We start from the raw sequence: 12,689 nt of genomic DNA on the forward strand, positions 1-12,689 counted from the left end.
GGAACATGAAAAACATGAAACAGGAAGCTTCAAAGAAGAACCAATTGGAGATACTGGATATGAATGTATTATTGTTGAAGTAAAGATCTCAGGGGATGGGCTTGATAATTGAATAACAGAGTGAATACAGCCAAAAAAAATGGTGAGCTGGATGATCAAATTAAAGAACAGTCTAGGAAAGCACTGGGAAGGGGTAATAAAATGAAACATAAAAAAATTAAGAGCTGTGGGGAGTAGAAGAAATGTTAGTATCAGTATTATTGGAGTCACTGTAAAATAAATGGAGGAAAATTAGTATTTTAAAAAATAATTATTGAAAAAATTTCCAGAATGGGAGATGTGAAACCTCAGTTTGAAAGGGCTTATACAACAGAATAGATGAAAGAAACTTTATGCCTAGTCATATTAAATTAACATTTTAGAGCAACAAGTACAAAAAGCAAATGTTAAAAATTTCCAGAGGATAAATGCAAGTCAACTACCAAGCAATAGGAGTCAGATTAAATCTTCTGGGTAGCAGCACTGAATGCGAGAAAATAATAAAGTAGCATTACTAAAGCACTGGAGAAAATGAACATCAATCTCAGTATACTTTATTGTTGACTAAATAAGCAATGACACACAAAAGCATATTCCAACAACCTAGAGCTAAAACTCTAGTCTAAACCACTGCTACTCTAAGTGCAAGTCCAAGAAGTGTCTGTTATCCATCTGGATGAGACAAGAAGCATATGCAGGAGTATAAATGAATACACCACTTCCTTTTTTTTTTTTGATAGTATCTTGTTAGGGAAAAAAAAAGTAAGCTGGACTAAACTGTGTGCTTAGAAATACAGATGATTTAGACTCTGGCACAAAGTTCTTTTTTCTAAAAATATCAAAACTGATATCAAACAGTTTGTAGACTAGTGCTGGTTCAGGGACCATATTTTGAGTAGCCTGTTTGCAGAGGATATCATTATGAGGTGGGTGTGGACTGGAGGTGCACAAGACCATAGGAAAATGAATGTGAGCTTGGGTATTTGTCTTGGCTTCGTGGTGGAAAGAAGTTTTAGATATTGATAAACTTTAAAACTTTATAGAAAAAATAAGCATAAATATGAATTTTATTAAGTTGGGCTATCCACTGTAAGAATAAAAATAGGATGTAGATCTTTTAAAATAGAATAGAAAATGGAATTCTTCTAATGGAAGTATTGGAAAAAGATAAGTAAATTTTAAAAGTATGGTAAATAGATACCTGGAAATAAGATGGCTGAAATATGATCTAATATCACAACAATATAATAAATATAAATAGTTTAAACTAACCCATAAAATGATACGATTCTCACATTGGTAAACAACAAAAACAAACACAATGAAAATGCAACATTCAAATTCATTAGGTAATTGTATATGCTGTCTTTGAGACAAAGTTTAAAATAAAATATGTAGCCTTTTAACTTCTTTTGAACTATTGGAAGCAGACAGATGGGGTGGGCCCGAGCCAGGATGTAGTTGAGGTGATTAATATCTTGAATATAAGGAACTTCAATATATCAACAAATATTATAGTTAACTCAAGCAGAAAGAGAAAAGGCTAGGCAAAGCATATTAATGGTCAGTTTACTGAGGAGGAAAACTGAATTGTATAGAAACAAGAAAAGGATTTATGACATACTACACAATGGCTTATGAATTATATATGTTTTATGACTCTTTCGAACATAGATAGACCATCAAGAGAAGACTCAGACTTACATAATAGTAATTGAATTTGACCATCTCTGATATTTTGCCAACATTTGGCCTTATACATATCATAGGCTTACATTTTAAAACTTTTTTTGTTTTGAAGTTCTATTTGTTAAGGTAGGAGGATAAAACACACTTTATTTAACAATTTGTTAGCTTGACTTATAACTTTAAAATATTTAGACATGTGCTATGTGGGCCTCCATCTGTACTCTCATGTGGGCCCAACAGATATTAGGAGTGGACTGATAAAGGAGACAGAATAATAAAAGAAAATCATAGCAGGCCTTTGTACCTATTGTGGAAGACTATACAAGCATAACAGTGGTTAAACAGTGTATTAATTTTCTGTTGCTGCTGTAACAAAATACAGCAGTTTAATGGCTTAAAACAACTTTTGTCTTACAAATGTATTGTCTTACAGTTCTGGAGGTCAGAAATCTGAAATGGCTTTATCTGGGCTAAAATCAAGGTGTCAGCAAGGCTGTGTTCCTTCTAGACGTTCTAGAGGAGAATCTGCCTCTTTGCCTTTTCCAGTTTTAGAGGCAGCCTGCATTCCTTGGCTCTTGTCTCCTTTCTCCATCTTCAAAGCCAGCAATGTAGCGTCTTTCATCCCTCTGATTCTGAGTTGCTTCCCTCCCTCTTTCCCCTGTAAGGGTCCTTGTGATTATATTGGACCCAACTAGATAATCCAAAATAATTTCCCCATTTTAAACTCCTTAACTTAATCACATTAGCAATGTCCTTTTTGCCATAAGAAACCTATTCACAGGTTCTAAGGATTAGGATGGACATGTTTGGGGGAAACATTGTTCTGACTACCACAAATGGAGAGTGGGAATAGGAAGGCAGGTAGAAATTGGAGCATTTGGAGGAATAGTTTCATTTTTTACTTTATATAACTTTGTGCTACTGTTTAAATTGCTTTCGCAAAGAAGATTCTACTTTTATAATAATAACCATTAAAAATATATTTTGATCCCTCTCCACTTTTTGTTTCTTTTTATAGAAAGTATATTTTATATCATGCATCTCTTTGCCTTGTAGGAGAATTATTTCAAATGGCCTCTTAAAGTCATTGTGTTTAATACCATTTAATAGAGATACAAATTGGTGTATATAGAGCATAACTGAGTTACCTAATATTTATACTTGAATAAAGGGACAATCTTTTGGAAGAAGAATAACAGTGGAATAAGAGACTATAAATAAGATTTTAAAAAAGATTCCTTTCAGCATGTCACTTCCCCAAAACTAGTTCCAATCTGTGTATTGACTCTGATTCTCAATACTACTGATACCCCAGGGCTCAAGGAGTTGTTATTTGCCTCCAAATGGGCCCAAGTTAAAATTTAAGTTAAATACCTGATGACATATTCCTGGGAAAGCTTAACTCTTTTAGCGATAGTAATAGTTTATTTCTCTTTTTCCTTGATCCTCTCACGTCAGCAAACCAGATTTAAGCACTCATAAAATGCATTACTTTAGAAGAGAGATTATTTAATACATGCACAATGGACAAAGATAAAAGCAGCCTACCCTTCACATCACTGCCCACATCCCTTCTCCTAAATGTATCTCCCAAGACATTCTAATGGTCCGGGTTTCCTCCCTCTGGATGGAGGTGCCTCACGATAGATACTGTGGTGATGATTTGCTTTGGAAGATGGAAGCGTGGCTGCTGTGTTCCCACTGCCGTTGGTTCTGGGGTTTTTGTTTTGAAAAATTAGGGTTTATATATCAACAGGTGGTGAAGTTCATCTCTGATTCATTCTCCCCAAGGTTGGTACATCTCCAGCAGGAGCTCAGTCATAATTGGCTTAGGACAAATTTGTTAGAACCAGGGCACCACTTCTTATAGGTATGATTGCTTTATCATGTTCACCTAAGGAAAATATAGAAACACTAAACCAGATAGATCTTATCTACTTCCTTTTTTCGATACAGAGCGTTCAACATCTAAACAGTCTCATAACCTTCCCCTCCACCGACAAATGTGAGATGATCATAAAAATATTCATTAGAAAATTCCCCTAGACACACTTTCAAGTCATACTGAACCACTCTGAAATTATTGGCAGTATATTAAATAAGATGAATTAAAGCAAACAAGAAAGAAACGTCACTAGTAGGAAAATAGTCACAGGAACATAATTTAGACAGATGTTAATACAGCATAAATGATTTCAAGGAAAAATAATGTAGGACTTCTGACTTTTAAAATTCTTAAATTTGATGTATGGAATATCTGAGCTTTTATGTTTCATTAACATAGTCAAGTCTACAAGTGACCAAAATAAACAAAGATTTTAATAGAGCAGATTGCAGAAAGTCGTGATAAAACGGAGCAGCTACCAAATGCAAGGGTTCCTCAGCTTCTGGTATCTGTTTTATCTTTTTGCTACTGCCCACAAGTTACATTTTTTTAAAAAAGTGCTTTTGAATTAAGAACTTTAGTCTCTCTCTTTTTTTTTTTTCTGATCCAATACAGTGGAGATGGGTAGAATGGCCAAGTTAGGAAATATTTTTAAAGTTAATTTAATTAATTAATCTTTTTATACAGCAGGTTCTGATTAGTTATCTATTTTATACATATTAGTGTATATATGTCAATCCCAATCTCCCAATTCATCACACCACCACCACCACCCGCCACTTGGAAATATTTTAAAGAAGGAAACAAAAAGACTTGCTGATGGATTGTGGGAGATAAGGAAGAGTAAAGAATCAAAGGATGGGACTTCTATATCAGGTAATGCCAGATAGAAATTTAGACCAACCTTCCCACTGAAGACAAGTAGAAAAGCTAGAATAGTAATAATAATAATAATAATAATAATAATAATAATAATAATAAATCTGTTGGAAGGTATCAGAGAACTCACAAGGTGATGAAGAATTACCTGGTCAAAATCCAGAAAAAGAAAGAAATACAGATTGGTGAGGCTAGCACCTGTAACTACTTTTACCTTGGGGATATTTGTTGATCTAGATGAGCTGGCTGAAAAGTTAAGTAGTGATTTACAGTTTCTTGGGGCAGGAGAGGTGGGGAGGCAAGGAGAAAGTAAAACTATTCCTCACGTAGATTGCAACCCAGCTTTCAGGCCCCTGGTGGCCTAGAGAATCTGTCCTTAACGTTGGATTAAGATGATGCCAGATTGCTAATGTTCAGATTCCTGGCAGAAGTAAATGAAAATCTTCTCTGGAGAAAGATAAAATCATACAGGGCCTCAAATTTTTTCTACACTTTGGAAAACAACACATAATGCTTGGCACATGAGAAAACCCGACATCACAGAAAGAATCAATAGAAACAATAGATAATAGAGATTCACTCACAGCCAGATACTTTAAAATATTCTTTTTATGTTCAAGGAGACAAAAGACAAAATCAAAATTCTGGTGGAAAATGAGAAATTAAAAAATGACAGCAGATTTGAAAATAAGAATCAAATAGACATTCTAGAACAGAAAAAAAAAAATGCAGTAACCAAAAACTAAGCAGCAAAACTGAAGTTTGAACCCAGGAAGTTCAACTTTGGTCTTAACAGCTACTCTGAAAACTAGGAAAAAAATTGTCAACATTCTTAAACTTCCAAATTTAATGAGAGTTTAACCAACTTAAACTACATTCTGGTTAATCATTGAAAATATTATGTGATGTCATAAAAGATAGACAAATATGTAGTATGGTCAAATATGTAGTTTGGAAATATAAATTTTAAGCCACTGATATAATAAAACCATGGTCAACAGAACATTTGTCATTTCCGTGAAAAAGTTCCATTGAAAATTGAATGAAACTGTAGAGAGATAACAGTTTCTATGAATGATATAATTTTCATGTTTCATATTCTTTTACCAGAAAGTTGCACAGAAATAATTTATTAATTTAATACTGTCTAAAACTTTTAAGGTGATCCCATTTAGCTCAGTCTGGAAAATTTATTTTTAAAAGTTCCTGTTTCTTCTTGACTCTAGTAATTAAGGCATTTTGGAGATTAGATAATATATGTCTCTTTTCAGAATACTTTGCCTGGATATTGGTTTTTAGCCAAGGTATATGACTTGGCTTTTCATTCTTTTCAATTCATTTCTGTATTCTTCTGGACTTCCCCGTCCCAGTTGTCACTCATAGATGAAAATAACATAACTTCCTCTGAAGTTTTTTTTTTTTATTCTTCTCTGAGAATTGCCAGTTTTACCCAAAGTTGCCAAAATCGTCACCAAGATTCACCAAGGGGTGTGTAAGGGGAATTAGGAGGCTCAAACACTGACTGAGGGGCTGGTCAGGAGTTTGGAAGGAGGGAGAAATGGGTTGGGGAGGTCCCCAGCTGTCCCTCCCCTTTCTAATGCCACAGAAAAGGGATGTTTCTTTGGTCAGCACTCCTCCCCCTCCCCCACATCCAAGTTCTCTTTGGGAAGTGGAGTAACATGTTAGAATGTTAACATACTTTGTAATCAAAATCTCAAAGTGTAGCTGTTACTGAATTTGCTAATAAATTTATTTGTAAAAACATTAGCTTTGGTTTCACTAAATTATCCCCAGGGGGCAGCAGAGAGTGATCTTACTGCAAATAGTGATTAGAGGCAGAGCACAGAGTTACTCCCTCTCTCTCTGTCTCTGTCTCTCTGTCTCTCTCTCTCTCCCTCCATCCATACGTCCATGTATCTCTCTCGCTCTCTCTTCAAAACAAACTATTAAGTTGTAAGAGTGCCCAAATGGAAGAAAGAGTGAGTAGATGAATAGATTTAGGAAGGGTGATAAGTGTGGGAGATGTATTAGAGTCAAGACAGAGTTAAAAAATAGGTAGTAAAGTAATTTGCCACATAATTAAGAGACAGATTTGGAGTGAGATTTCTTGGGCTTGAATTCTATCTCCATCACTTATTAGCTGTGTGACTGGACAATTTACTGACTTTAGTAAACTATAAAATGGGGATAATAATGTTTTTACTTCATAGGGTTGAGAGGGTTAAATGAGGCCATATTTATAAAATGCTTAGAACAGGATCTTAACTATTTACTATGGACAGAACCAGTGAGGTCTAGAATTGATATTTTTTTTTTTTTTTTTTTTTTTTCTTTTTGCGGTATGCGGGCCTCTCACTGCTGTGGCCTCTCCCGTTGCGGAGCACAGGCTCCGGACGCGCAGGCTCCGGACGCGCAGGCTCAGCGGCCATGGCTCACGGGCCCAGCCGCTCCGCGGCATATGGGATCCTCCCAGACCGGGGCACGAACCCGTATCCCCTGCATCGGCAGGCGGACTCTCAACCACTGCGCCACCAGGGAGGCCCTAGAATTGATATTTTAACAAAATATAAATATATAAAATGTGGTTACTAATTTCTCTCTTCTGGTTTTACTTGTTTATTTGATATTGCATACATTTTATTTTCAAATATTTATTTCTAAATTTTCTTTTTGTACAATTTATGAACTTATATTGGAAAACAATGATTAGCTCTTATCTATCTTCTAACTTTTAAAGGAGAATTATGGAGGTATAGCATCAACTGTATATTGAAAGTGAAAATTTTCAAGGTAAATATCAATGACATAGTAGAATGTAAAACATAGAAATACACATTTTGTGAGGCTTTTTTAAGCTACTCATCAGTACATTTAATGACTGTGCATGGAAGAAGATCCAGGACTTCAGATGGGTCTTCAGAGCTTGGGTCAGGGAAGAGTGCGGAAAAGTGAATTAGAGAATAGGGAAATAGGAAATGGCTAGGAGACCAGCCATTTTATGCAATCATAGATTGAATTATAGTGGCTCTGTGGTAATTCATTAGCCTTAGATCTCTAACCATTGTACCATAAGGGCAGGGAGGAAATAAAATAAAGAGTGGAGTGTTGTAGAGTTTGAATTCTTTGAAATTCTTCACACTGTTGGGCATTGTTCTTTCACCTCCATGAAATAGTTACGTTAGCAACTGGGTGGCAGTAGGACAGGGTAAACTGAGGGACTTGGAATTAAGTGTTTAGTAGTGTGCATGTGAGTTTGTGTGTGTGTGTGTGTACGCACATGCAAATGGAAGGGTAAGTCAGGCCACATATCTAAGCCAGAATGTTCACAGAGAGCAAAAATGACAAGGCAAGTAGGCATTGGCCCATTATCGCAAGGATACACATCCAGAAAATTCAGCTAAGGAGGGAGGAGCAGGCAGGTACTTCAGTTACAGGCAGTCGAGACTCAAATCCAAGAGGTGAAAGAGCAGGCAATGGAGAACAAGGGGTCAGAAATAAAAGGCCATTAGAGTCTGTGCAATAAATATTCAAGGTCCATGCAAAGCCTTTATATAATGGGGAGGCGTCCCAAGGGCAAGATGACATCTTCTTGACTGGTTTCAGTTGTGGCTAAGCATGACTGTGACAGGAGACAAAGAGATACACCTGACTGGAAGAAGTTTACTTCAAAAGCATTTATAGGCAGATGAATCTTTTTTTTTTTTCAGTAAATCAACAGAGCAAATTGGGGGCATTATGTCTTAAAGCAGCTCTAACTTACTAAAGCTTACTAGGCCTTTTTGCCTTGGCTGCTACAACATTAACCTGCGTAACATTGTTGTGTGTGTCTCTGTGGGCACTGATTCATAATTGGCAGTACTGAAGAGGAGTTGGAAGACTGGTGGAGTAAAAGGTTTGAGTTTCTGGTTTGAGGGGTACCTTTCTCTTGATCTTGTTTCCATCTTTTGCTCTGCTTTTTGGGACCCAAGGGGCACACCTAAGGAGGATCTTTGAGATTTTTCAGAGACCTGCATATACAAGACAAGCACATTTTTCTCTCATTCTGTTGACTTTCACGGCTTATGTTTGGTGGATGGTTATGCTAAAAAACTCCTGGTCTCTTTATTATTCTTCCAAATACTTGCTCTGCATAAGAGGTCAAGGTGGGAGTTGGGAGGTTGGGGGGATGGGGTTTTGGGATGGAGGGGATGTAAGAGTGCGAAGAGAAGGTCTCATCCCGCCAAATCTACTTTGAGAATTCTATGGTTTTTCACACCACGCACTTGACTCTTAAAATGCTGATTGTACATTGTGGTTGGACCTGAGATGAGGGCATAGGAGTGTGTCTATTTAAAGTTGTTGCCTGAAATTTCAAACTAGAGGAGTTAACTGGAAAGAACAGAGGGCTAGTGAACTTGAAATGTGAGTTTTACTCCCAGCTTTGTCACCAAGTCACTTTGGGACCTCAGGCAGATCATGTAACCCTTCTGTGCTTTAGTTTTGGCTGTGTCATTCAACAGGCATTAACATAAATGATCATCAAGAATTTTTGATGACATGAGAAAATGCTCATCTCAATATAATATTAACTGGAAAAAATAGGTCATAGACTCAATTAAGAAACTTGCCTAGTATCATCAGATTAGTAATTGTCCAGCAGAGACTCAACCCATGGTCTTTTTAAGTATTCCATGCCCTCAAGCACCTGATTTCACTGTCTTAAATTGACTCAGTGGAAGGAAAGCTTGAGAAGGGGAAGAGGGGAAATATATATTGTTTACTCTTTGGCAAGAGGCAAGATGGAACTGTTAGCTTAAAGAAAAAAAATGCATGTTATTTAATTTTTTTCCTGTTTGCAATGTTTTCTTCCCCTTCCTGGGGAGTTTTGCCTTGGGGTAGGAAACTCTTAGTACATAGAGGAGTTTGTTCCTCCCAAACATAATCTCAATACCTATGAATAGTCACATTAAGGCAGGTGTTTCTTTTGTGTTTGGTTTTTTTTTTTTTTTTTTTTTTTTTTGGTAACTCTAAATTCCAGATGTGTGGCAACTAAAGATGAGTATTTATTTGTAATTTGGTTCAAATGATCATTCTAGCTCTTCAAACATGAAAGTGAATGGGAATAAGTACTGAATTGTGATAGACAGTATTATGCTCCCCCCAAAGATGTCTGTGTCCTAACCCCTTGTAAATGTGTAGCCTTACACAGGAAAAGAGACTTTGCGGATGTGATTAAGTTAAGGATTTTGAACTGGGGATATGATCCTGGATTACCTGCGTGGTCCAATATAATCACAAAGGTCTCTATAACAGGGAGGCAGGAGAGTTACCACCAGAGAAGATATAACAAAGGAACAGGGGTGGGAATGATGCAGCCATGAGACACAGAATTCAAGTGACCCCTAGAAGCTGGAAAAGGCAAAAAACAGATTCTCTCCATGTATCCAGAAAGAACACAGCCCTGCCAACACCTTGATATTAGCTCTATAAGATCTATTTTGGACTCCAGACCTCTAGAATTGTAAGATAATTAATTTGTGTTGTTTTAAGCCATTCAGTTTGTGGTAATTTATTACAGTAGTAATACACTTATGATGCTTCTAGAATTTTATGTGACTCCCATTATAGACAGTAATCACATAAGAATTTTCAAGAATTTCAAGAATTATCTTTTATTCTAAACTTGATTACTGAGGCTGTACACCTCTTCAAACTGGAGATAACTGCTAAAAGTTATGATGACTGGGAAATTTACAGGATGGGTCAAATATGGAGAAATATCCTGTTTTGCTTTTTAAACCAAATTTAGACAAATCAGTTTATCTTGGGCACGTTCAATGCCTTACTGTAAAGTTTATCTGTGTACAGCAGAAGTGAGAAGAGGACCAATGAGCTGAAAGATAACTCAATCAATCCACTTCCTCCGTCTTTGCTTCAGTGCTTCATACAGGAAATCTATTGCCGTGTCAAGTTCCAGAGAAGTTTCTTCTGTTCCAAGTTACTAATCAGGCTGAAACACATAGAGTTGACGGAAAGGGCTAGGAGGAAAGAAGTGCCGTGCTGCTAATGGGCTAAGAGGATCCAGCACGGAGAAGTGGACGAGAGAGAGCCTCACCATGTCCATAGCTCCTTTTACACCTGTGTGGAGGAACAGTGCTGAGTGAAGGGAAGAAAATAAGAAAACAGAAATGCCCTGCACTTGGATAACTTCTGATCTTCAGCTACTACTGATTTTGACTCTCTTCTTAGTTGCAGGTGGGTTTGAATTCTCTTTGGGAGGGTGACAGGAGAATGACTGGTGAGAAACCTGGTCTAAGATTTTCCTGAGCTTTCTTTGCCTTTCTTATTAAGCAGAGCATGATAAATGCAATCTGAGATATGGGGGATGGGGTTTCCTTCTAAATTTACTTCACTTTATTATTCTTATTTTCCTCTTTGTCTTATTTTATTTTGTGTCCTACTACACTCTACATATCTCTATAATTTGCCCCACTGCCCATTTCCTTATTCCCCCTCCCCCTTTTTTGAGTGAGACAGAATAAATTAATTTCTAGTAGCAATTCAAGTCACCTGAAAAAAGTGGCGCTATTTTCGTCTCCCCCTCTTAAAAAACTTAAATAATAATCCCAACCTATTTATGTCCATATTGTTAACAGTATAAATTAGGAAAGTTTATTGCTTTCTTGTCACTTTCGATGACCAGGCACTTTTAAAAATATAATACGTTCCCAAGTTTGGTGGTGCGTCTGTGATGTAGGTCTGTATTTATCTTTAACATGTGTGGGCTGTTGGAGACAGTTTCTGGGTTAGAAGGCACGTTCTTCAACATCTACTTTCCTGAAGGAGTTGTGGAGAACTTGGGGCTATTGTGGGGCTGTCCGGGTTGGTAGGGTTGGTAGAAGGTTGGTAGGAGTGGGAGGGTCTTTTCAGGTTTCACTTGTAGTAGATGGAAGCAGCTGCAAGGAAATATTTGGTTTTAAATTTTATAGTTTGGTAAATGAAGGAAGAAAAGTATTTTTTCTCATATAAATGACTTTAAAATACTGTCTATCTTCCAGCAAAACATCTGTTTTTCTGCATGTTAATCTTACTGGTGAGCACACGTAAAGTAACTATACTGTATAACTGTACTTTTCTATGGAGCATTTTCACATACTTTTTCTCCTCTGATCTGCACAGCAACCCAGTGAAGCAGGCATAGAAGACATTTCTCCATCTTACAAAGGTAGAAACTGAGGCATAGAGAGGTGAAGTGATTTGTCCCAGGTTACACTACTAGTATATGACAGTCATACCCAGTAATAATATACATCTGTAAGCATCACTAAAGAGTTGAATAGGCAATTTTCCTCAATACTTAGTCATTATGCTTTTCACTAACAGTGCCACTAAGCCAATACTTAGTTATAAACTGAATGGAGTATTTACTCACTTAAAAAAAAAATCAATTGATCTGAATCTTTCAATAGTTGAGGTCTTGTTGTAGAAAGTTTTTAAAGAAACCTGTGCAGGACCCAACTTGGCAGGGAATATCAGCTAGGCAATGAGCTATTTATGTCAAGTTGCACTATGACTTTTGGGTAAAAGAAAAACGATCAAGATTGAAACATAATCAATAATTTTGAATTTAATGCTTTAAAGGTTTGGATTTTAAAACTATTTCTAACCACAACTAGGCGATGCTACAAATATCAAATCTCTGAAGTCTGTGCTTCTATAATTATAGTGTTATCAGAATGTTTAGGATAAAGATATGGAAAAGCAAATTACTTTATGTGCAGTGATTTCGCATGATAAATTCACCATGAAATAATTCCGAATAATGATATGTAAAGCACTTGGGGCATGAGTTTATATCTTTATCACTAATACTTCTTTGTTATTAATGCTGCCAAACAGAAATAACTCACTTTATTATACAAGACAAACTCACAAAGGAGGAGAGCTAATGACTTCACCGTAAACAACATACTATTTTAAAAAATCCACTGACTTTTTTTTTTCCTTATTTGATTATAAATTCAAGCAGTGTGGTAGTTGATAGACAAAGTTGATAGACAAGATTTATTAAGAAAATACCTGAGAGGGAAAAATAAAAACAATGCTAATCATCCACTGCATAGTAAAGCTCTCGAACCCTGTGTCTGGTCCCCTTCCCTCAAACTCCCTTTACCCCACACCACTTCTTTTTTATTTTATTCTATTGTCTTCTAGATTT

At 36.4% G+C, this 12,689-nt stretch overlaps 1 protein-coding gene across 1 annotated transcript in view; it reads left to right on the forward strand.

Moving 5' to 3' along the window:
• The first annotated feature begins 10,258 nt into the window (after positions 1–10,258).
• LOC309806881 (cell surface glycoprotein CD200 receptor 1-like) overlaps positions 10,259–12,689 on the forward strand; it is a 33,531-nt gene continuing 31,100 nt past the window's right edge. Inside the window, exon 1 of the mRNA XM_082625907.1 lies at positions 10,259–10,726. Within this exon, the coding sequence (XP_082482033.1) occupies positions 10,660–10,726 (67 nt within the window). The 5' untranslated portion in view covers positions 10,259–10,659. The remainder of the gene's footprint in view (positions 10,727–12,689) is intronic.

The sequence above is a fragment of the Mesoplodon mirus genome, assembly GCF_964341445.2.
Source record: "Mesoplodon mirus genome assembly, chromosome: 6".
Taxonomy (NCBI): Eukaryota; Metazoa; Chordata; class Mammalia; order Artiodactyla; family Ziphiidae; genus Mesoplodon; species Mesoplodon mirus.